Below are 26,367 nucleotides of genomic sequence, written 5' to 3'. Positions count from 1 at the left end.
TTTTCTCCACATCCTCTCCAGAATTTATTGTTTGTAGACTTTTTGTTGAGGGACATTCTGACCAGTGTGAGGTGATAATCTCATTGTAGTTTTGATTCACATTTCTCTAATAATGAGCAAAGTAGGTGAAGTTTTACCCATTTTAAACTTATTCTTCCTCTCAGGATATTCAGATTCCTAGCAGCATGAATTAAACCCTCCACTCTGTTCTCCCAGTGCTGTCTGTCCCCCACCCCCTTTGATTTGGCCTCAGGAAATACCCCTGTAGTAGGGTTAATATGATAGTGAACACCTAACTAACAAGTGCTAATAGAGAGAACAGCATTTATTCCTTTCCATTCCCACTAGTTTACTGTTATAAATAAGGTGTTAGTAATTTAAAGATCCTGCATGCTTTTGTATTTTGGTCTTAAAATTTCACTACCAGGTGGCACTCTGATTAGGTGCCCATTGATTCCTTAGTACCAAGGTCTTTCAGTATCCTGACAGCGCCATGGACTTAAATATCAAGGTCCATTTCCTAAGAGCAAACTTTTTTTTTTTAACTGACTTCTGCTTGTCCTGCTTATTAGAATGTGGTCTCAAATTTTAGTCACTGATATATACAATTCATTAATTTGATTCTAGGCTAGCCATGTAAAAGAGGGAGGAAGTGCTGGTCTCATTCCAAGCCAGTTCCTGGAAGAGAAGAGAAAGGCCTTTGTTAGAAGAGACTGGGATAATTCAGGTGACAAACTCGACGCAATAAGTAATAAGTAGCCCTTTGTGGCCACGTTCTCTTGCCTCTTTCATCTGAATTAGCAGATTAATTTATTTAAAATATATCTAGAGTCAATATCTGCTTCATTGTATTGCTCTCAAAAATAAACTTTTTGATACCTTTCTGCCACCTGCTGGTATTATATCAGAATTCAGTGGCTCAGCTCACCCTTGCCCATTTCGGCTCTGTAGGATGCAACCCTGGGAAGATAATTCTCCCAGCCTTATAGAATACCACAGGGAAATGTATATATCCCAACATACCGTTTAAGTTATATTTGCCTTGTCATCCTTCAGGACCTTTTTGTGGAACCATAAGTAGCAAAAAAAAGAAAAAGATGATGTATCTCACAACCAGAAACGCGGGTATGTTTTAAATACTTTTTTGAGACATCCAAGTGAACTATGAAATAGCTTTATCATTAGTCAATGTAGCATATGTTCTAAATGTATAATTTTAAATGAATTAATTCATATTAGTACCTGATTGCAAGGAACTGCAATGTGGACACTCAGTGCAGTAATATGGAGGCATTATTTAAATCCTGATATACATGCTTGTACTATCACCAGTGTACTTTATTTTATGAGCATAATTTACAGTAAAATGAATTGGTTAAGATTTATGCTTGTATTAATGAAGGAACAATGTGACAATTGAAACATTTTTTTTTAAGAACTTTGACAGGAACTTATATGTGATTTCTACAGAACAAAATCCCTTTTTATGACTATGTTAAAAGTGTTATGATTAATGGCAAACATATTCTACCATAACATTATCCATGATACTTTTGGAAAAACAGTACTGGACCAAACAAATCTTAGCCTTATCTAATAGAATTCTTTCTTAAATTTTTTAGATTTAAAGACAGATAAATATGACACCCACCAGTTACTCTTTTCGGTTGTAGAGGCTAAGAGTGACATGCAGCTCTTTGAATCAGAAGGCTCTAGAGACTGATTCAAAGACTCAAAAGAACTGATCATTGTACAGTGCTTTCTTGACTTTAGAACTTCTTCTATGCTGGTAATAAACTAAACAGCACACTATAAAGAAAATAATGTAATGACATATTGCAATAATAATAATAATAATGTAATAAGGGGAAAATAGACTCTCCCTTAACCTACTGTGGAGAAACTGTGCAAAGAAAGTGTTGCTATTAAGATAATAACCTAAGGAAGAAGTGTTATTACTATAGATTGAGAGTCATAGCCATAATAATAGGTAATATAATATTTCAAATTCTCTTTGGCTTTATTTTTCATTAAATACATATACTTAAAGCTTTCTTGCAAAATGGAAATTTTTTCATTTTCCCATTGATTGTAATGTTGGAATGTGTTTCTACTGAAAATAATTAGATCAATGTTTTATTTTATACATAAATTTAGAATCTTAATATTTAAATGTTATTATGTTGCCTGTATGCATTTTATTAATCAAACTGATATTTGCAGAGTTTGCCACACAGTATTTATTCATTTATATCATTGGAAGGGGTACTCATTCTATGAAACTTAGTTAAGCAGCTACTCTAGGTATACAGCTATCCTTCCTATTTGATATGCACTTTTTAGTGGAATAGATTACATAAACTAATTTGCAATTTGATTATATTAACTAATTATTTCTACTGATGAATTGCAAAGAAACAAGTTTTAATGGATAGACTGTCTTTTAAGGATAAAGCAAGGACACTTTTTTAGCTTTGTTAGATTTTTAAGGCAAAAGGATAGAAGCAGATGTTTAAATCAATACAAAATAATTTATTGAACTTTACCAAATTTATTTTTAATAATTGACGCTAAGTCAGTACAGTTCAGGTGATACTTCACTATCAAGACAGCTAAAACATCACTGAACAGAACCGAATATGATGTTTTCCTATCTCCTTACATTTAGAATTCGATCGTCATGAAATCCAGATATATGAGGAGGTAGCCAAAATGCCTCCCTTCCAGAGAAAGACGTTAGTATTGATAGGAGCGCAAGGTGTGGGACGAAGAAGCTTGAAAAACAGGTTCATAGTGTTAAATCCCACTAGATTTGGAACCACAGTGCCATGTAAGTCTTCTGTATTTCCTTTGCTATTTGATTTGAAAGGAAAGAATGTATGTGTCGGCAAGGGGGTGGAGGGGGTAGGAATTATTTTATTCCCAAGGAATTTCTGATTATGCCAATGGAAATGAACGAGCAAGTGATACTGAAAAGCTCGACAACTCTACAGCTGTCTTGAAATAGCAGTGAAATAGCACTGTAATTTCTGTCAGGTTGCTGCCTGGTGGCAGTCACTTCTCCAGACTTTTCAATCCGGTAATGTTCAGTAAATGCAGGTATTAAAGAGTTGTGGCAAAATGAACATTAGCTTTGTATTTTCTTGTACGATTGACATATATCTGAAAAGTTGTGTTTTTCACTTATTTTATTGTAAAGAAAAGGGGGAAAGATGCTGGATCCTCTGACACTCCCAGTGTTGCAGTCCCTTTGTGAATCTGTGTGTTCTTATAGGTCCCATTCCTTCAAGGTCATGAGCCTGCTTTTTGATAGCACATTAAAAGAGATTCTTCTTCCAGAGCAAGCAAGATTAATTAAGGTCACATATTTATTTATGTATAAAATACATGATGGGAAGTACAAGTATTAAGTGAACCAAACACTCATTTTATGATCTTTGCATTCTTTCTCCATTCATACATTTACAAGGAAAATTAAATAACGTCAAAAGCATGCTTGATGAGAATGGAGTTAGAGCAAGGAGTTAAATGATATATCTGCCTTATTATAAGGACTACTATACATGTGTCTTTATGTCTTCATTTTGGAGCTATATGAGCCTTTACTTATGGGAACTTACATCTTCCCTGAATATAAGCCAGTTTTGCCTTTGTAACTCCCCTTTCCTGCTTCCATTGCTGACAGGCCCCGTTTTGATTCACACAGAATTTCTGTAGATGTTTTAATTCCTTAAAGCTTTCCAAGTCAGGGCTTAGCCTGACATCACTCCATCTCTTTCAGATGAATTTTAGGGTGTCTCTCCTTTCATCCAGCATGCTTAGACATTCAGTTCTCAGTGAGTAATCCTGTTGCTAACATTCTTAGGGGTGTATTGAGGGAATAACTCTCACTGTCCCCATGTGTTGTTTGTAATCCCCTTAGGGTTTGAGTTGCATTGTATGCACTGTAAATCAGTAAATCAGACAAATCCTAGTTAAATAGTTAACAAAATAAAAATGTCACTGTAACCAGAGTATTTTAAAGTATTTTGTTTTCTGTTTTTATCAAATTAATGCATTTGGCATATTTTAATTAAGTAGTTCTTAAAAATATATAATGAAAAATAACCCCATCTTCTACCTAGTTACCAGAAACAGTCACTTTTCAATCTTTCTGGTATTTCTTCTGTTAGTCCTCCATATGTTTTAATAATATCTTCATTCTGCTGTTTCTTGCTCTATCCAATGTAGACCTTATCTACTCTCTTCCTGAGTGTCTTCCCAATATAAAGATAGCTCGTTTCAATTAATTCAGTTTCACTTTCTTGAACAGCCTTGTGCTCTCTCCCAACCCAGCAATTTCTAGAGTTCTTTTTTTTTTCTTCTCCTCATTTAACCTTGCCTTATGTATTCACACATATAGTTTTGTATTAAAACAAAGACTGGCTTATTCGGTAAGTCACGCATTTTTCTTGGAGACCTCAGTCTCACAACCCTCAGTCTTCCTGCTTCAGTGAGGACTACACACACTCCTGTCTATCCCACGTTAGCATAGGGATGTTTCCCTTTATTGTTGTCCTGAGTTGAAGCTATGGCTCCTGGGTCCCATTCTTTTCTCTCTTGGGTTATTGCATTGTTTTGCTATGGCACATCACTTGCAACTTGACAAGAAATGGTGTGTGGATGTTACTTCTTGGATCTTTGTGTTTGAAGTTGTATATTTTTTGCCCTGTATTTGATTGATTGAGAATAGAAAGTCTCAATTGTAATACTGAAAAGATGTTACTCTTGAATCCAGTTTGGTTAAGAAGTTTATTGTTCAGTCACCAGGTCGTGTCCGACTCTGTGACCCCACGGACTGCAGCACACCAGGCTTTCCTGCCCCTCACCGTCTCCCAGAATTTGCCCAAGTTCATGTCCTTTGAATCAGTGATGCCATTTAATCATCTTATCCTCCGTTGCCCTCTTCTCCATAAATGCTTTCATTCTTCCCTAGCATCAGGGTCTTTTAAGACGTCTAGGACGTTATTCTAATTTTTGTTCTTTCATAAATGACCTGATTTTCCTTCAGTCTTTTTGTTGGTTTTCATTATCTTATAATAATGATGTGCCTTTGTGTACATCTATTTTTATTCATTGTGCTGATGATTGTGGCTCTTCAGACTAGAAATTCATGCTCTTCCATTCTAGGGAATTATGTTTCTTGGATGATTTCTCTCTGTTTTCTGTTTTGACTTTTTCTAGAATTTCTGTTAGCTAGATGTTGAACATTGTGGATTTATCTCTTTTGTCTCTTACTTTTCATATTGTCCAGCCTCTTATCTTTTTATTCTACTCTTTAAAAGATTACCTTGAATTCTTTATCTTCTATCTCATCAGTGTTTATCACAACTAGTCATAATTTTCATTTTAGGATTATTTTCTGTTTCCTGTTTTTTTTTTTTCCCATAGCACCATCTGTTTCTGGGAACTATCTCTGCTGTATCTCTAAGAATATTAAATAGTGAGTGTAATTCTTTTTTATGTTTCTGTCATATAGGATGATTAAAATATTCTGGAGATGAATAATGGTAATGGTTGCACAACAGTGTTAATCTACTTAATGCCACTGAATTGTACACTTAATAATGGTTAAAATGATAAATTTTATGTTATGTATATTTTATCATGATTAAAAAACCCTAAAAATTAATCATATTAGCTTCTTAATATTCTAGTATATTAGTATACCATGCTTTATTTAACCCTCTCTGTTATCGTCCATTTGCATGGTTTGGGTGGCATTTTTGTTACAAGTAACTAAACTGTGTATATGTAAATCTCAGATGTAAAATTAGTAGACCAAAGGATATATATATAGAGAGAGAGGGATTTTACATAGAAGTATAAATATATTTATTTCATCTTGCTTTCTTTATGCCAAATTAATTTACAGAAAGATATACTATTTTACCTTTAGACAGATTTATTTTTAGTAACTGTAAATATTTATATGAATTTTTATATAGAATGATGCATGTATATCCATACATCAACTCTCACTTCGTTACATGATATTGATGTGTCTTACTTTTCTTTAAATCATTCACATTTATATAACATCTAGTTTTTATTAAGCTTCAGAATTAACACACACAAAAAAATGTTAAGTGTGACAAGTTTCCTTAACTTGTAATACATTGTCTGATGGTCTGGATGGCGAGGTCTCATAGGGAAGGAGGTAAACACTGCTGTTAGATTAAGTTGATTTCATTTTCTTTATATATTATATGATCCTAAAATAAAATATTAAAAATTATTAATCTACGTGGCTAAACTACCTGATTAATTATGTTTTCTCTTTACTATGTCTTTGAATAGTTAACAAATGTTACTTTGTTGCTTATTTCCTCACTATATGAAGAGCTGCTAAAGATTAGAATTTTGCTAAACAATCTATTAGTTACTTATCATAAAAGTCTAAGGAATCAGTTGTAGTTAAGTCACCCCGATCTAATTTCTCTGTTCTAAAAATGGAAAAAGACTTAATTATGTGGCAGTTTAGATTGTGTGTGTGTCCACTAGAGAATGACATTGTCGTTAAAATTCACTTATAAACCAAAAACATTTCACCAATAATGTGAGAATCTCTCCACGTGATAGAGGTAGTGGTAGAGGCAGCATGTATGTCTGTACATTTTACTTCAAGCAGCACATTTCCATATGTGGTTTCACTGTAGTGCATCACCAAAAGTCATACTCTTCTAAAATTATCTTCACAGATACTAGGCCAAGTCCTAGCATGTATGTAGTTGGGGAACTTAAAATTGCCTTAGAAATTTTATCATACCACTTTTGGTAAAGAATTCCAGAAACTTAAGAGATTACACATTTTTGAATATGAAAAGTCAATATAGCATCTTGAAGCTCTTTAAGTGACTTCATAGATCTCTCTACAGTAATCTGGGATAAGCCAGAAAACAGCAGGGGAAAAAGGGAACTGTCTTGTACATAATGATCTCATTTATCAGTTAGACCCTTGTTACTGAGCTTGAACTTAAAGTTTTGTTCTTATAAAAGTTTTCTTGGTGTGTTGTTACAAATAGTCCAAATACTGACTGTCACTTTTTCATCTGTTTACTTTCTAACTTTAATTGCATATGGTTAATGATTTCCTCAGATATTCTGCTTGTGTAAGTACTTGACTAATAGAAGTAGAATTTTTTTTTATCTGATGTAGCCAAACTCAATTAAGGTTAAATGTGAATATACACACACACATACACAAATTACCTTTCTTCCTAGGGAGTTCTAGCAAGTTGGCAGAGAGTACCTAACTGCATCTTTACAACAGTTTGAAAGGTGGTAATTATCTGTTCCTAGCACAACCAGGTTGCAAAGGAGTTGTATGTTTCTCAAATAACAGATAAAAGTATCTTGGACTTGATCTCCTCTCTCTCATTCTCTCAGAAAGAATACTTCAGGTCAGAGTAGAGAAAGTAGAACATAGTAACATCCAGGTGGCTAGATCTACCACTGAGGTGCAAAACAAAACAATTAACATTTGGAAATGTCAATTAGAAGGAAGCTAGAAGAGAGGTGTGGTACTAGGGTGAGATAAAGGATAGATAATTTGTGGGTAAAACTACACTTCAGAAAATTGATAATAACAACTAAGAATAGAACTTTGCTCACTTATTGGACTTGCAGTTCAGTTCAGTCGCTCAGTCGTGTCCAACTCTTTGCGACCCCATGAATCGCAGCACGCGAGGCCTCCCTGTCCATCACCAACTCTCAGAGTTCACTCAGACTCACGTCCATCGAGTCCGTGATGCCATCCAGCCATCTCATCCTCGGTCGTCCCCTTCTTCTCCTGCCCCCAATCCCTCCCAGCATCAGAGTCTTTTCCAATGAGTCAGATCTTCTCATGAGGTGGCCAAAGTACTGGAGTTTCAGCTTTAGCATCATTCCTTCCAAAGAAATCCCAGGGTTGATCTCCTTCAGAATGGACTGGTTGGATCTCCTTGCAGTCCAAGGGACTCTCAACAGTCTTCTCCAACACCACAGTTTAAAAGCATCAATTCTTTGGCGCTCAGCCTTCTTCACAGTCCAACTCTCACATCCATACATGACCACAGGAAAAACCATAGCCTTGACTAGACAGACCTTAGTCGCCAAAGTAATGTCTCTGCTTTTGAATATACTATCGTCGCCAAAGTAATGTCTCTGCTTTTGAATATACTATCTAGGTTGGTCATAACTTTTCTTCCAAGGAGTGAGCGTCTTTTAATTTCATGGCTGCAGTCACCATCTGCAGTGACTTTGGAGCCCCAAAAAATAAAGTCTGACACTGTTTCCACTGTTTCCCCATCTATTTCCCATGAAGTGATGGGACCAGATGCCATGATCTTCGTTTTCTGAATGTTGAGCTTTAAGCCAACTTTTTCGCTTTCCTCTTTCACTTTCATCAAGAGGCTTTTTAGTTCCTCTTCACTTTCTGCCATAAGGGTGGTGTCATCTGCATATCTGAGGTTATTGATATTTCTCCCGGCAATCTTGATTCCAGCTTGTGTTTCTTCCAGTCCAGCGTTTCTCATGATGTACTCTGCATATAAGTTAAATAAGCAGGGTGACAATATACAGCCTTGACGTACTCCTTTTCCTATTTGGAACCAATCTGTTGTTCCATGTCTAGTTCTAACTGTTGCTTCCTGACCTGCATACAGATTTCTCAAGAGGAAGGTTAGCCGCCTGCGCTCAGTGCCAGACTTGCAATTAGGCTGTGTTAAAGTATAAAGAACTTAATATTCCTTAAGAGAAAGGGAGTATTGGTCAGATGGAAAAGATACTCATTTGCAATATACTTCACACTTATTAACTCTTACCTTAGTTAAGAATTTCAAGTTAGGGCTCTGCTTCTAGGTAAATATATTTTGAGTTTCAAACTGACTTTATAAAGCATATTTTTGGATGTAAATTGTATACTGGAGACTACCTCTTAAAACATTTCTATGGATCAGGGTCAGAACTTTTTTATTTTAGATTTTGTAGTCCATTTAGTCTGTACTGCAGCTATTCTGAGAAGGAAATGGCAACCCACTCCAGTATTCTTGCCTGAAGAATCCCAGGGACAGAGGCACCTAGTGGGCTGCTGTCTATGGGGTCACACAGAGTCAGACACGACTCAAGCGACTTTTACTTAGCAGCAGCAGCTATTCTGCCTTTGTAAAATGAGTGAAAACATGGGTGATAAAATGAATGAGCAAAGCTGTGTGCCAGTAAAACTTTTTTTTACCAAAGTTTTATTATTTACAATAAGAAGCAAGCAGGTTTTGTAAATACACTTTATTTACAAAAATAAGATTTGGTCATAGGCCATGGTTTGTCAACCTGCACTGAATGTAAAAGTCTTAAGCTACCCTGTACATTTTGGTTTATATTTTAATACATTGCATTGTCTCTGTACAAATTCTCAATGCTGTGTTATTTAGTTACTTCACGGAAACCAAGGGAAGATGAAAAAGATGGCCAAGCATATAAATTTGTGTCACGATCTGAGATGGAAGCTGATATTAAAGCTGGAAAGTATTTGGAACATGGGGAATATGAAGGAAATCTCTACGGAACCAAAATCGACTCTATTCTTGAAGTTGTCCAAACTGGAAGAACTTGCATTTTGGATGTCAACCCACAAGTAAGCTGTGTGAATTCCAAAGCTGTTTTTTAAGTTTTAGTTCCTATGGAGTTTTTGTCTTCAGATTATGAGGATATCTCTTTTCCTCTGTTACCTGTGGCAATAGAGAACCTTATTATGCATCTACAGCTAGTTTACTAAATCTCTAATCCATTAGTCAACAGAGACTTGGATGGCAGTAGATGCTTGAGTCACACCCCTCCCACCCAGCACACACACACCCCACACACACACATTCATACACATATCCCATTCATTTCATTCTCATTCTGTGTGTCCCTTACTGACCCCTTCCCACCATTCTACACTCAACCCAATCTCCCTTCCCTACTCAGAGATTTGTATTATTAATAGTTTGGTGCATATCATTCTGTCATTTTAAGTATGCTTTAAATAAAAAATATATTTAGAAAATGTAATGGGTTTTCTACTTTTGTTGTTGTTTCTTATATACATAAATGGAAAAATTCTATACAGATTCTTTAGCCTTTTTTCATTAAGCAGTATTTCTTGAAGATCTTTTCATGTTAGGTACTATAGAGCTTTTTTTGTGATTGCTGCATGATATTTCATAGTACAGATATATGATTATTTATATAACCACTCTCCAGTTAATGGACACTGAAATTATTTCTGCTTTTTCAATATTAACAGAATTCTACAATTAACATAGAAAGCATTTATATCATTCTTAATGATTTGGGATCATTAAGTTTAATACTTTTCTTTTTGTTCAGGGGTACCAAAGAGTAGTGAGACTGAAGTCAGAAGAAAATTAATGGATCACTGTTTTAGGAAAGCACTGTATGGAATCAGAAGGATAGAAGGGAGGTGGGGGGATGGGAAGCAGGTGTTAGACTATGTCCTTTATCTTTAGGAAGAGGTGGGTGGACTTTGGTTGTTTAGGGTAACATAATTCAAATTCTGATCCTATATAAATTGGTTTGCAACTGTTCTTCTACACAGGCCCTAAAAGTGCTGAGGACATCCGAGTTCATGCCCTATGTTGTGTTTATTGCTGCTCCAGAACTAGATACCCTGCGTGCCATGCACAAGGCTGTAGTGGATGCTGGTATCACTACCAAACTTTTGACGGTGAGGAGTTTTCTTCAGGCTAGCAGTATTATTTTCCTCCTAAAGTTTTTTCGTTTTTCCTTTGGGCATGTTTAATTCTATCTATTCATATTTATGAAACACATTACATAAGGTATCACAGAATAAAAATATGTTCCCTGGATGTAGTTAGGATTTAGAACAGTATTGCTTTTACTTAAAAATCATGATCCACTCCATTTTAAAACAGAAGTTTACTCTGTGTGAAAAGGAAATGGAACAGTGCTAAAATGTACATATTAATCTAATTCCCTCTTTTTACTAATGTGGAAACAGGGCCTATACAAGCATTTCATAAGGTTTACTATGGGTAGAGTTAGGTATACTGACTTTTAGTTGTTACATGTTTTCATTCTCCCTCTTTTTCTCATGTTGTGAAATTTTTTAAATATGTAGAAAAGAGGGAAGAAATGAACTCCCATGTGTCTACCACTTAGCTTCAATAACACATGGCCGTTTTTGTTACAATTAGACTTCTCTTCACTTCCCCCCTTACCTTGAATTATTTTGGAGCACATCTTTGATATCATATCGACCATAAATACTTTAGTATTTATCTCTAAAGATAGATGTTTTGGACATAACCATGAAACCATTAACACATCAAACATTAGGAAGAGCAGCTTCTTAATATTATCAATATATAGTCTCCATTTCCTCAGTATTTATAATTTTTTTTAAGTTGGTTTGTTCAAATCAGGATCCAAACAAGATTAACACGTTGCATTTACCTAATGTCTTCTAAATCTTTTTACCCCCACCCCAGCTTAATTGAGATATAATTGATATACAGTAAACTATACATGTTGCAAGTACACACCTTGATAAGTTTGGGCTTATGTATGCACCTGTGAGGCCATCACAGTCAAGAAACAGGCATGTCCATCACCTCCATAAGTTTCTTTGTGCCCCTTCACAGTCCCTCCCTCCTGCTTCTACCTCTTCCACAATTTAGCTGATTAGTCTTGAAATCAGGTCGTTTTAGTCTTCTTTGTTCTTTTTCTGGTTGCTCCATATCTCTAATGAGCTTTATGGAAATCGGAAATATAGTTATAATAAATGTTTTCATGTCTTCAAATTCTAACATTTGCATCAGTTCTGGATTATTTAATGACTTTGCTCCTCATTGTGAGTCTTATTTTCTTGCACCTTTGCAGTCCTGGTAATTTATTGGATACCCAATATTGTGAATTTTGTCCTGGGAAATGCAGCTGTTTGGAAATTGTTTGTTCCTTTCACATCTTGCTTTAAAACCGGAGCAGTTCTCATGCTAGGGGCAGTTACTCTGGAGCACTGAGGCAAAACCCATTTGAGTGCTCTCTCAGATGACCTGTGCCTCAGGAGGTTTTCTGTCCTGCCTGTGTGCGTGGGCATCGTTTCTGGCTCAGAATGAAGAGCTCTCATCCTTCCTGGTGATTCTTTGGTGACCCTGGGTAGTTGTGATGTGCATGGATTGGTATTCAGCTGAATGCTGGAGGGGGGTCTGTTGCAAGTCTCCGGAGGTCTCTCTCCACGCTGCTGTCCCATCCTGTATTCTGTCCTGCAAACCCCTGCCGCCTTGTTCTCCCGGGACTGTCAGCTCTGCTGACAACTGAGAGAGCTCAGTAGCCTCCTCCTGGGCTCTGCCTCCCTGTGTTGCAGACTGGAAGCTATTTCAAGCTGGTTGTAACCTGGGGTAGTCATAGGGCTCACCGTTTCCCGTCTCTGGAATCCCTGTGTTCCATTGCTAACATGCGAAAGATGCACAGTGTCTTTTGTTATTCCATGCTTGTGGTCCTAGTTGTGAGGCAGGAGAGTTCTTCTAATATCTTTTGTCATTTTTTGTTTTTTTAGGAACTGTGATGTGAAGTGGTAGCATTCCAAGTTTGTCATTCATTCTGCATTTATAAACTAGAATTCTTCTAAGTAATGACTTTTTTTCATTAACTAGTTGATTACTCTGAAGTAGAGTATATACAGAAAAGTAGAAAATATACTTGATGCTTCCCCTTTATAGGTCAGTTTTCAGAATAATGAGTTTGTTCCATAACAGACTCCACAGGTGACCAAATAAGGTTTGTGTTTTTTTAGTTTTTAAATCCACGAGCACATGGATTTAAACTTGATATATTTTACACTATTGCAGTTATTATTCTTATTGATGTTCAAATTGTCCCATCTTTGACCAACAGGGGCTTATTTAAGTTGGCCCTTGAGATCTATTTCATGAGCCTAATGGTCTCATATAGCTTCCCTGCTGTAAGACAGATGTTCCAGGCTCATCTTGTACATTTTCTGTTCCAAGCCAGGAGTCAGCTATTTGCCCAAAAAGCTCTGGTTCCTTTTAGAGTAAATGGTATTTTATTTTAGGACTATAATATTAAAGATGCACATTGTCCCAAGACTGATCATTGTTTCGAGCTATATGCACCTTTTAGGTAGACGGAGCTCATTTGGTTATATGCTTTTCTGTTTATATGTTTCAAGGAAACTGTATCATGAATTTATACTGACACTTCCCAATCAAATTCAGGATTACAGGGTTTATACTTAACTTCTTTTATATGGTAACTCCATTCTTCTGTGCTGAGTATCCCAGTTCTCAAAAACACTGGGAATGTTAAGAGTGGCACATAATTGCTCATTTGCTTTATCTCACAGTACACAGCAGTCTGAATATAAGTGTACAAATGCTACCAGGTATGATTCCTGTGAACTGTCTCCTTTATCTTTAAGGTTTATCCCACTAAGTATATCAGTCAAATCAAATCACTGTATTTCAAAGTCACTTGAAATACTCCCTGTGTCTGCGCTTAAGTCAGTTATTACTCTTTGATGTGTAAATTGTCTCATCTTCAGCTAGGAGGAGCCTATTCCTCTTATTGTCTGAGTCTTTTTAATACAACCCCAATAACCTTCAGTGATTCTTTGCTTCCTGGTACGAGCTGCTCCAGGTTATCCTTACACATTTCTTGGCCCAGATCTGGAACCAGCCTTCCAAAAGCCCTGGTTCCTTCTAGTGGGAAATAGTATTTAGACCTCCTATGGATGCTAGAGGTGTGCATTCAACTTAGCCGGTCATTGTTTCGAGGTCTTCTCAGTGACCAGATAAAGGAAACATATTTCCCCCTTTTGGAATATAGACATCATTAGTTCAATTTGATAGTTTCAACTCAGATTTTACATTTTTACTTCTTTGACTTTTTTAATTGTTTTTTTTCCTCCTATGCTGAAAGTCTTCATTCCTGATAACATTAAAATAATTTCAGACTTTACATATATAAAATAAGCACATACTATATGTGTAATTCCTGAATAATAATATAACAATATTGAAAAGTTTTAAGTTTCAGACTTAAAACTTTTTAAAAAAAGTATGATATATTCATGAATATTATTTTAAAGTCACTAAAATAAGTCAGTGTTTAAGCCATCAACTTGAAACACTTTTTTATTTTGCTTGTAAGTTTTAGGTATTACTATTTTTTATTTGAATTTAATTTTGTCATATAATTGTATACATTTTCATAGTTCCAGAGTAAATCTTTAAATCAGACAAAATTTAGCTTTTCCTGCCCTCTGTACTCCAACCTCCCACCTACATAGGTAGCTATTTTCACAATTTTTAATATAGATGTGTGTATCCTCCTGCTCCCATTTCTTACATTAAAGGTAGCTTATTACATACAGTAGTCTGCCTGCCTTTTTCACTTACTAATACATTCTGGAGATCACTCTATAGCCATACACAGAGAGAGGTTTTTATTCTTCCATCTATATGGTATACTAAATAATTGTTACAAGATTATTATTGTCAAATAGAATTGATTTGTGTTTTAACAGGACAAATAGCTAATGACTATACTAGGTAAGATTTGTTGATAAGTTGGCCTGTTTATACATCAATAACAAAAGGCTGCTCTGTTCATGGTATTCTCCAGGCAAGAATACTGGTGTGGGTTGCCATTCCTTTCTCCAGGGGAATCTTCCCAACCCAGGTGTTGAACCTGGGTCTTCTGCATTGCAGGCAAATTCTTTACCATCTGAGCCACCAGGGAAACCCAGAGATATTTTTGTTGTTTCAAACTGATTTAGAGATCTCAGTGAAAATATTAACTAAAATATAAGTACTAATATCCCTCAGGCTTACTTGAGAACCCACTTCACTATTTTACTTTCCTTTAGATGTTTTCATGAAATCCATTAACTTACATACCATTATTAAGCTGATGTTCCTAGTTTATGTATAGATTACCCAGACCTGAGCTCCAGTTTACACTAGCATTCACCTACTTAACATTACAGCTGCACCTGGATGTCTCACAGACACCTTAAACTTAGCACGTACAGAGTAGAATGCTTTATTTACCCCCCACCCACAATCATATTTCCCCCACTCCCACCCACCCAACTCTGCATCTTCTGCAACTGTCCATTTATTCAAGCCAGAAACTCCAGCTATGTTTGATTCATTCATATTCCTCACGTTCCATATTCAGCCCATCAGCTAACCCTGATAATTTTATCACCAAAATATATCTCTATTCTGCTGTCATTTCCATCTTCTCTGCCTCCATCATAATCCAGAGATGTCTTTCCATCACATCTAGGTCTTCTATGACCTCGCCTGTGCTATCTCAGCTTATTACCCCATCCTCCCTTGTCCTCCATCCAGCTTGGTGGTCTTTTTATCTTTCAGTATCCATTTTCCCCTTGGATTTTACATTGTGTTTCCAATGGCTGAAATGCTCTTTCCTCCAAAATAGTTCTCAATTTAAATGTCAGTTCAGTTCAGTCACTGAGTCGTGTGCAACTATTTGTGACCCCATGAATCACAGCACGCCAGACCTCCGTGTACATCACCAACTCCCGGAGTCTACTCAAACCCGTGTCCATCAAGTCGGTGATGCCATCCAGCCATCTCATCCTCTGTCATCCCCTTCTCCTCCTGCCCCCAATCCCTCCCAGCATCAGAGTCTTTTCCAATGAGTCAACTGTTCACATGAGGTGGCCAAAGTATTGGAGTTTCAGCTTCAGCATCAGTCCTTCCAATGAATACCCAGGACTGATCTCCTTTAGGATGGACTGGTTGGATCTCCTTGCAGTCCAAGGGACTGTCAAGAGTCTTCTCCAACACCACAGTTCAAAAGCATCAATTCTTCGGTGCTCAGCTTTCTTCACAGTCCAACTCTCACATCCATACATGACCACTGGAAAAACCATAGCCTTGACTAGACAGACTTTTGTTGGCAAAGTAATGTCTCTGCTTTTTAATATGCTGTCTAGGTTGGTCATAACTTTCCTTCCAAGGAGTGTCTTTTAATTTCATGGATGCAATCAGCATCTGCAGTGATTTTGGAGCCCCCAGAAATAAAGTCTGACACTGTTTCCACTGTTTCCCCATGAATTGATGGGACCAGATGCCATGATCTTCGTTTTCTGAATGTTGAGCTTTAAGCCAACTTTTTCACTGTCCTATTTCACTTTCATCAAGAAGCTTTTTAGTTCCTCTTCACTTTTTGCCATAAGGGTGGTGTCGCCTGTGTATCTGAGGTTATTGATATTTCTCCCGGCAATCTTGATTCCAGCTTGTGCTTCTTCCAGCCCAGTGTTTCTCATGATGTACTCTGCATAGAAGTTAAATAAGCAGGGTGACAATACACAGCCTTGACGTACTCCTTTTCCAGTTTGGAACCAGTCTGTTGTTCCACGTCCAGTTCTAACTGTTGCTTCCTGACCTGCATACAGATTTCTCAAGAGGCAGGTCAGGTGGTCTGGTATTCCCATCTCTTTCAGAATTTTCCACAGTTTATTGTGATCCACACAGTCAAAGGCTTTGGCATAGTCAATAAAGCAGAAATAGATGTTTTTCTGGAACTCTCTTGCTTTTTCCATGATCCAGCGGATGTTGGTAATTTGATCTCTGGTTCCTCTACCTTTTCTAAAACCAGCTTGAACACCTGGAAGTTCTCGGTTCACATATTGCTGAAGCCTGGTTTGGAGAATTTTGAGCATTACTTTACTAGCGTGTGAGATGAGTGCAAGTATGTGGTAGTTTGAGCATTCTTTTGCATTGCCTTTCTTTGGGATTGGAATGAAAACTGACCTTTACCAGTCCTGTGGCCACTGCTGCATTTTCCAAATTCGCTGGCATATTGAGTGCAGCACTTTCACAGCATCATCTTTCAGGATTTGAAATAGCTCAACTGGAAATGTCATTTAGGTAGGTTAAATGTCATTTATTCATATGTAGAGTCACTCTGTCTAAGGTAGGTCTCTTACAATTCTTTGTTCCTGGTTGGTTTCTTTCATAGTACTTACTACAACTTGCAAGTTTTTGTTTATTTGCCCTCTTATTTGTCTCCTCCACTAAATGGTAGGAACCCATTCTGTCTTATTCACTGTTATATCCACAGATTATGAAACAGACATTTTAATAGGAACTTAATGAATATTTGGAGAACCTGTAGAAGTACTGTGAAATTTCAAAACACAATTTAATGAAAAGCTTTACTTGCTCATGAAAAAACCTGTTCTTTACTTATTCTCCCTAAATATTCCAGAATGACTAGAAGTATTTTATGAAATATAAACAATAATGAAATATATAACAAATTAAAGTGTGTGTGTGTGTTGTTGTTGTTGGGAGTGGGGAGCATGTAGTCTTCAAACTATTCTAAGATTCTCTTTCTTAGAGAAAGACAGTAAATTTGGCTTTGAGCTTAACAGCCACTCAAATTTGGGTTCCATGATTTACAGACTCCATAAAGTAAAAGTATTTTGAGAAAGATGATGTAGTCGGGCTGTGCTGTGCTAAGCTGCTTCAGTCATGTCCTGTTCTTTGCGACCCTATGGACCATAGCCCACCAGGCTTCTCTGTGCATGGGATTCTCCAAGCATGAATACTGGAGTGGGTTGTCATGCCCTCCTCCAGGAGATCTTCCCAACCCAGGGATCAAACCTGCATCTCTTGCATCTCCTACATTGTCAGGCAGGTTCTTTACCACTAGCACTACCTGAAGGCTAGAGACCTACAATAATTCCTTATTACTTTGGATTTCACCCTAAGGTTATTGTCAATAGTCCTTTAATTAGGAATCTTATCTTAGTATCAGTGAAACAGAAGACACAGAATACTCATAAATGCAAACATGAATGCAGCTAGAATGACTGGATATGAACAGATGGTAATATATTTTTTAACACTCTATGTAGATTAGATTTTGAGGATTGATATCACACTCAAATATCCATCCTAGTTACTTCTTATTTCATTTTGAGTTGATTGTGAGCAAGTAAGTATACATTGTGTAAACTTTTCCTCTTGAAACTCTTTGCCAGGACTCTGACTTGAAGAAAACAGTGGATGAAAGTGCACGGATTCAAAGAGCATACAACCACTATTTTGATCTGATCATCGTCAATGACAATCTAGACAAAGCCTTTGAGAAACTGCAGACTGCCATAGAAAAACTGAGAATGGAGCCACAGTGGGTCCCAATCAGCTGGGTTTACTGATGATTCAGTAAGGTTCACAATTCAAATAAAACTTTCCAAAAAGTGACTGCAACAAATAAACCTTCTACTGAGAAAATACATGCACAGATAGAAGATATCTGCCAAGTCCAGGCATTTTTATTGTGTAGATTGAAATACCAGTACACTATTCTGAATTTTTATATAAAATGTGGTTGAGAAGGTGTACTAATATATAATTTATCTTAATTTTTCTAACTTTTTATGGATAATCTTTCTATTCATATCACATAAAGAAATGCGTTGAAGCATTTTGTATATGTTTTGACTTAGTACCCTTGCCTTTTTCATCCAAGGAATTTTCAAATCATTTACTCTAGCATTGGTCTCACATTTTCACTGTGATAATGAATACTTGAAATAGTTTTGTAAAGCTGTCATTTAGTTCAGTATTTAGTGAAGGGTCAGCTACTCTTATTAGGAAAAAATAATGGTTTATTGGCCTTCTTTCCTAATATATTCACTTTCTTACAGAGGCAGAATTTTAATGTCAGTGCTACAGCTAGTCTACTACCATCCAAATGTGACATCAGAAGTCTGCTTGGTGCAACATAGCTTCATTATTTCAGAGTTGAATGGCTATCTGTTCTGATTTATGCAGCTATATTAGTTTTTTTCCCTTCATGCTCTCTCTCGTGAAAAAATGAAGAGCAATACCTTGCACTCTCATTTGTTGCAGTGACGGGCTGATGCTTCGTTAACATGTACACAGCAAGCAAGGCCATGCCGGCCAAGAGAGTGCCTTATCCTGCAATTCTTATAACAGATTGACTCTGAAAGCTGATCTGTTGTAAAAGTTTAACTGATAAAAGTGTACCTATTGCTTTATACAGTTTTCTATTAGGATATGCTCAGCAAATGTATCATGCCTCTGAAAATTTCTGTGATGCTGAAAAATGCCTCTAAGTTTGCAGTTGGGAGTTTATGTGAACAATCAGTTTGCTTTTTGAAGTGTGATGTGATCATTAGAGTATTTTTTCAGTTTATTGTGTTGTGAACCAAATCCATTGAACAGTTTATGAAATTTGGAAAAAATTTGTCAAATGTTTTATCTCAGTAGACTATATATATTATATAACATGTATTAAATAATGTTTTATATATTTTTTTTACATTTGTTAGGAAATGTACTTTTTGTTTAGCAAGTAATCTTTTTGATTAGGAAAACAGTTCTCCTTCTTTAGATACATTAGTATATACAAATTTCCAAAATTCATCTCAGTTAATATCTTCCTTTAGGATTCTTTGATGGTATAAATCATTCTAAAGTATATTCAGAGATGCAGATTCAGAGATGCAGATTATTGTTAAACTAAGTTAGCCATATTTTATACTGCTGCTGGCTTTTCACATGAACAGTATTCACACTTAACGGGTTAGGTGCTTAAACTTTGATGATCATTTTTGTCTGGTGGTAGGCACCATACCCCGGGCTGCTGAAAGTTGTTTTCCCCTCAGCTAAGCTGTCACATGGAATGCTAACCCAGAGGACTCAGAGGGTAGAGAAAATACATGGTAATAAGCAGCAGGCACACTGTTCTTTTTCACAATGAAACCAAATACCCAAGTAGCTGTATGGAGGTTCGTTGTCCTAGAATAGGAAATTGGTAGCAAAATGGATCATACCTTTTAGTAACTTTGGTAACTTTTAAACCACGTACATTTAGATCAAAGTCTTGGCTTCTCAAAGAGAATCAAAGCACAGTGTCGAGATGATGTCCCATGACTTAGCATCTCAACACGCTGTAAATTTTAAGAGAAATTTTATTTTCACATTCTCAGGAAGTATGGTGTCTTCTGCAGTGTGCCTTCATGCTGCTGCCTGCAGCCTCTAGGGGATCGCTGGAGCCGCTGCCTGCAGCCTCTTGGGGATCACTGGAGCAGCTCAAGAAGTCTATCCACAAGATATTTTACCCATCGACACAACAGAGATGGTTTTTACATCAGACATATTTTAGGCCTTATCACGTGGTATAAAGTGCACATTATTTAGAAAACAGTCTACACTTAAGAGTTATTTCTATTATAAATGGTATTCATGACTAACTAGTTTATACACATGAGATTCCTCCTAATATAAAATGGAACAATGCAGTTGATTTCATTTCCATCTAGATGCCAAGGCCAAAAAGAATCAGTTTATAGCAAAGCTCATCTATCTCAATAAAGAGTCATTGAACTTGAAACTGAAGTCCTATCTGGTTCTGTAGAAACCAGCAGAGCTCTGCTGGGGCAAGAAGTCCCAGAGGCCCCGGAATTCTCCTATAGCAATGAGAGTATAGTTGTGATTAAGGGAATGTGAACTTCTCCTGTAGGGAAGGTCTAAGATAACTAGCTTTACTGAAGAGAAATAGCTTAAGGTGATGTTGAACAGTTGGTAATCGTTAAAAATACGCGTGCATATGCTTTTGGGAAACAATGTGCCAACATACTAATGCACCTGAGGATTCCTTGTGGACAGGTGAGCGTCCACATTCAGCATTCAGGGCATGATTGTTTATATACAGCTAAATATTATATATATTTTTAAATATACAGATATCCCATATCCATAGAGTTGATGTCCCTGGATAAGTCATTTAACTGTAACTAGTGTAATATATGTGATGCACTCAAGTAGAATTTTTCCTTTTATTATTGGTTAAGCCTTGATTATGCAGTTTCCATTTCTGTTTGATATTTGGATAGTGTCAAATAAAATACTATCCAATACATCAGGACTTTGTTTACTTTTACCATACAACTGCTGAACATAGCTTTCTAAGGTAGAAATCATATCATAAACCCAGTACAGCAACAGTAGCCTGAACCCTAGATTCTAGAATCTAGTACATTTAATGTAATAGCTTATAAGGACAAGTTTTCTTTAAAAGAGCAAATTGGATATTAACACAAATTTAGAAAAGAATTCAAATTAGCAATAAAATGTTAGTGTAGCATTACAGACCATGGCCAGGTACTGACTGCTTTGACTGTAATGTCCCAGTGGCCATAGGAGATGGTCTTTGTTTTAAAGAGTCATTTAAATTTGTACTGATTTTTATGGATAACAACAGGGGTCACAATCCAGTGATTGGGGTTGATTTTTCAGATGGGTAGCCATGGAGTTAGGTATAATTATTTTAAACTGGTAAATATTAAAGTTTTGAAAATTGGTCTACTTAACACTGTACTTTTATGACTTCTGAAACAACACCCCATTTTCCAGGAACCACAGGCTAGGGAGCCAATAATTTTATAGTGATGAGTCTTTACACTACATATGGAAAAAGCAATCCTGAGGTTTTCTGTATATAGCTAGCAGGTCATTTCTTAAATGTTGGAGTCATCATATATAATATATATACAGCTATGTGTATAATATGTAAAATTCTCCCAAGATATATGGATAATAATAACACTAAAATGTCCACTATGTAATTATAACTAATGCTCTTAAATTTTTAATTATTTCCAAATTCTTAGACATTATGAAACTTTTCACATAGTTTTCAGAGGCTCTGGTTTTACTTTGAGGCAGATACTAATGCCCTTTCTGAAAAATATATTTGGAATTAAGCTCAGAAAGGTATTCTAACTTAATTTCCTTAGGGAAAAAGGACAGAGTCATGGATGGAAACCTCCTGGGAAATACTTATTTAAACCTTCAAATGAATTTGAGATATGGTTCAGGCTTAGAGATTATAGTACCTGCCCTTCTCTTGGATTTGTTGTGAGAATTCATTGTAATAACATGGAGTTCTTGGGAGAAATTCAGTATTTTAAATAATAGGATTATTGTATATAGTACAAGTTAATATTCACAAACTTTTAAGAATACAATTGAGTAATAATTCATATCATTTTTTACATATATATTATATGTCTGAAGAAGATAACAATTCTATAATTTTCTTAAGGTAAGATTATTTTTAACTGCATTTTTGCTAGCTTCAAGTTTCATTTTTAATATTTTCCATAATTTATCATATTACTTTGTGTGTTTCTGGAATGACTTAGTACACAGAATCAAAAATGAGTCCTTAAAACACTAGAAAGTGAAGGAATGATGCTATCTCATTTCTAAGATTAGACTTTAAAAGCATGATTTGCACTACTTCTGCAGTACACTGCACTGCATTCTTTAAAATAGTCTCTCTTTTGATAAAAATAGAGCTGGTGCACTTCTACTGGCTGAGATCCTAATTATGACTCCTGACCGTATGACCATTGAGAAAATTTACATCTCCCTTTTAATAATATACTTGTTAAATAAGGCTAACTTAATATTTGTCTTCACCTTAAATTATAAGAAGTAATTTATAACTCTGATGAGGTAAATGGTAAATTGGAAAATCCTTATTAAGCTACTTTATCTGCTTATTATATGTATTCATTTGCCCTGAGTTTGCTTATTTTTTAGTTCTTTTAAAGTGTACCTCTCCTGGAGGTAACATAGTGATAGGTGCACACCATTTAGAAATTCTGCCTTCAGTTTTAAAACAGCTCTGAGGATGTTGTTCCAGCCTGAAAGAGGTTGTGTTCTGGTCTCTTAGTGGCCTTGGTCAGGAGGTTTTGAGTTCAGAATCCTTTTCTAAGTCCAGACCTTTAGGAAATCCTCTTCCTCACCAACCAGACCACTCACAAGTCAAACAAAATTTAAGTAAGCAATCCAGTACTCTATTACATCTGAAGACACTCTGATCTTTGCCCCTTAAAGCTGCTTACCTTATTCTTCTGCCTGAAATTTATCACTGTAGCCCTATTGTTTAACCCATAGTATTAAGTTTAAAAGGCATTTGTTTCTTCAAAAGGGGAAACATATTCAATTACCTCCAGTTGGGGGACCTCGGATCCAACAGGACTGCCTTTATTTTTAGTTTTGTTCTCTACCTGCTTCAGGGCCACTGGCTGACACTGCAGTGCTATGAGAAATCTGACTTGCCTCCATACACCAAAGCTGACCAGAAGCAACAATTCTTTTTCTTTTCCCCCTACCAGCTTTAATTGTTTTCTAATCTCCAGCACAAACTGAATGAACACATCTATAGATGATGTAAATGCCACTTACAACTTGGCAGATTAAATGACTTAATGCTTGTATATCTGTCTTGAGTCTCAGTGAACAAGTACTGTCACTAACACAGAGCAAAAGCCAAAAGGTCTTATTTTAAAAGTTGGGGATGAATATCTTTATTGCACTTCAGTCACAGCAAGCCAGGGTAGAAACATACAAATATGACACCATGCCTGAAACTTAACCTTCTTCACACCAGTCAAGGAGGCCTGGGAGCTTGGAGGATGAGGGAAACTCTGCTATATATATTATTACCAACACTAAACCGTAAGTCATTACCAGTTAAAATATGTGGTTCTTGTCTTATTCTTAAATACAAGAGGCAGGCAGTGATGTGAGTAACCTTACTTTGCAGACTTTGCAGAACATACTTTGTTCTGATAAACGTGGTCTAACTAAGATATGCCTTAGTCTTTTTAGTGGAACTTGATTTGAGGAATAGCTGATCTCCATCTGTAACTGAAATACAAGGTAAATACTTCTTTTGGCTGTGTGTTCTCTTTAAAAAAGAACTGCTGATTCCTGTTTCTTCAGTAACATTGATTTTTAAGAAAATGTTATCTTGGATTTTGCTAGAAGAATGAACACTGGGGTTCAGCATCTGGTATAATTTCCACATGTTATGTTAGCTCGATTAAGAGCCCATGATGAAAATTTGATGTGAGGACTTTGGATGTCACCCCCTCCATTTCATTTTGGTATATTTTTATTTTGAACACATACGCATGCTCTTTTTAACCTCTAGTCTGTGAAATGATGATAGAAGAGATTTTTTTTAATGGAGGGCAAAATACTTGTTAACAACCAAAAAATTAAAGCTGAACAAGCTGCTAAAGGTGAAAAAGTTTAAAAATAAAATTAATTGCTACTGCTTTCCAAGTAATTGTATTACTATTACCTGTACAAAAGAAACATCATTGCTGTCCTTGTATAGATAAAATTTACCTGCAATACAATTAAGTATTGACTTCTCAGCAACTGTCCCTGTAAATTTTTCTTTTCACATATTAATATGTTGTCCAAAATGAAATTTACTGAAATGTTCAATCTGTGAGACTGCATACTCCTGGTAAAATATTTTTGTATATATAAAGAAATAAATACTTAACATTGGAAAAATGTAGTGTTTCATTTCTAGGTAGAAATAATGCTTGAAGATAATAAAATATAGAAGGCATCAGGTTAGTTGATTGGCAGTTTCTTTGAACTGCTAATCATCTTTGTTAAAAGCTTCTAATGTCAGATTTTTCCCACCAAAATTTATAATTTTTTCACCTGCCTCCCTTTTGTTTTTTAACAAGGAAACCCTAATTATTGTTTCATCTATCCCAGCCCAAAGATTTCATAGCTTTCAAAGATGACTTAAAGAATTCCAGAGACAGGGAAGATTAAAATACAGGATCAAGAGAAGAACTCTACGCTTAGATGGCATGAATACTAGGACCATTTCCCAGTTAGCCAAGAAAAGAAAAACCCTGGTGGGAAAGACAACGCCTTCTGTGGCACACAGCTCAGCCCTGAGGTCTGCGATGAGAAGGGAAGGAGGACCCACTGGACTGACCAAGAAATGGAGGCGTGAATGTGGGTGAGTACAGGAAGCCTGTTTCCAGAAAAGGTACTTTGGTAACTCTTTCCCAAGCTAGTTTTCTAGGATTCCATACCCCACAATGCAGAAATTGCTGGTCTAGTGTATTTCTGATGTCTCCAAAAGAATTAGTTTTTTTGTTGAAATATATTTGCTTTATAATATTGTGTTAAAGTGTACAACATAGTGATTCTGTATTTTTACAGATTATAGTCCATTATAGGTTCCCTGGTGGCTCAGAGGTTAAAGCATCTGCCTGGAATGCAGGAGACGTGGGTTCGATCCCTGGGTTGGGAAGATCCCCTGGAGAAGGAAATGGCAACCCACTCCAGTACTCTTGCCTGGAGAATCCCGCGGACGGAGGAGCCTGGCAGGCTACAGTCCATGGGGTCGCAAAGAGTCGAACACAACTGAGCGACTTCACTTTCACAGGTTATTATAAGATGGTGGGTATAATTCCCTATCCTGTACAGTGAATCCTTGTTTCTTATCTACGTTATAAACAGTAGTTTGTATTTATTAATTTCATATCCCTAATTTGTCCCTCTCCCTTTTAGTAACCGCAAGTTTGTTTTCTGCATCTGTGAGCCTGTTTTATGTATTATTCACTGGTATTTATTTTTTAGATTCCACATATAAGTGATATTGTATAGTATTTGTCTGACTTACTTCACTAGGCATAATTCTTTTTAGGTTCATCCACATCGTTGCAAGTGCCAGTATTTCATTCTTTTCTTATAGCTAAGTAATATTCCATTGTGTATATGCCATATCTTCTTAATCCTGTCATCTGTTGATGGGACTTGAGTTGCTTCCACATCGTAGCTATTGTAAATAATGCTGCTGTGAATATTGGGGTGCGTGTACCTTTTCAAATTAGTGGTTTTGTTTTTTTCCAAATAGTGGGATTGCTGGATCACGTTAGTTCTATTTTTAGTTTTTGAGCAAACCTCCATACTGTTTTCCAATAGTGTTTATACCAATTTATATTCCTGCCAACAACACAGGAAGAAAGGTTCCCTTTAGTCCACATCCTCTCTGACATTTGTTATCTGTAGAGTTTTTGATAATAGCCATTCAGACCCTTTTGAGGTGATGCTTCCTTTTGGGTTTGGTTTGCATTTCTAATAATTAGCAGTGTTGAGCATCTTTTCGTGTGCCTGTTTGCCATCCGTATGTATGTCTTATTTGGGAAAATATCTATTCAAGTCTTCTGTCCATTTTTTGTTGGATTTTTTTCAATAATTGAGTCATATGAGCTGTGTGTATAGTTTGAATACTAACCACTTGTCAGGAGCATCATTTGCAAATATTTCTCCCATTCCATTGGCTGCCTTTTTGTTTCGTTGATGGTTTCCTTTGTTGTACAAAAGGTTTTAAGTGTAATTGGGTCCCACTTGTATATGTTTGCTTTATTTCTTTGGCCTTGGGGGACTGATCCAAGAA

The 26,367-nt window shown here is 36.2% G+C and overlaps 1 protein-coding gene across 2 annotated transcripts in view; it reads left to right on the top strand.

Annotated features, from left to right (window-relative positions):
- Nucleotides 1-24,455, top strand: part of PALS2 (protein associated with LIN7 2, MAGUK family member) — a 131,676-nt gene extending 107,221 nt beyond the window's left edge. For both annotated transcript variants that reach the window (XM_040259767.1, XM_040259768.1), the window contains 6 exons: nt 628-727; nt 1,057-1,125; nt 2,669-2,830; nt 9,450-9,652; nt 10,619-10,747; nt 18,086-24,455. In XM_040259767.1, the coding sequence (XP_040115701.1) occupies nt 628-727; nt 1,057-1,125; nt 2,669-2,830; nt 9,450-9,652; nt 10,619-10,747; nt 18,086-18,262 (840 nt within the window). In that variant the 3' untranslated portion in view covers nt 18,263-24,455. The remainder of the gene's footprint in view (nt 1-627; nt 728-1,056; nt 1,126-2,668; nt 2,831-9,449; nt 9,653-10,618; nt 10,748-18,085) is intronic.
- Nucleotides 24,456-26,367: the final 1,912 nt, after the last annotated feature.

The sequence above is a fragment of the Oryx dammah genome, unplaced genomic scaffold, assembly GCF_014754425.2.
Source record: "Oryx dammah isolate SB20612 unplaced genomic scaffold, SCBI_Odam_1.1 HiC_scaffold_18, whole genome shotgun sequence".
NCBI lineage: Eukaryota > Metazoa > Chordata > Mammalia > Artiodactyla > Bovidae > Oryx > Oryx dammah.
The sequence above is the reverse complement of the archived record's forward strand: the minus strand, read 5'-3'. Positions and strand labels throughout refer to the sequence as shown.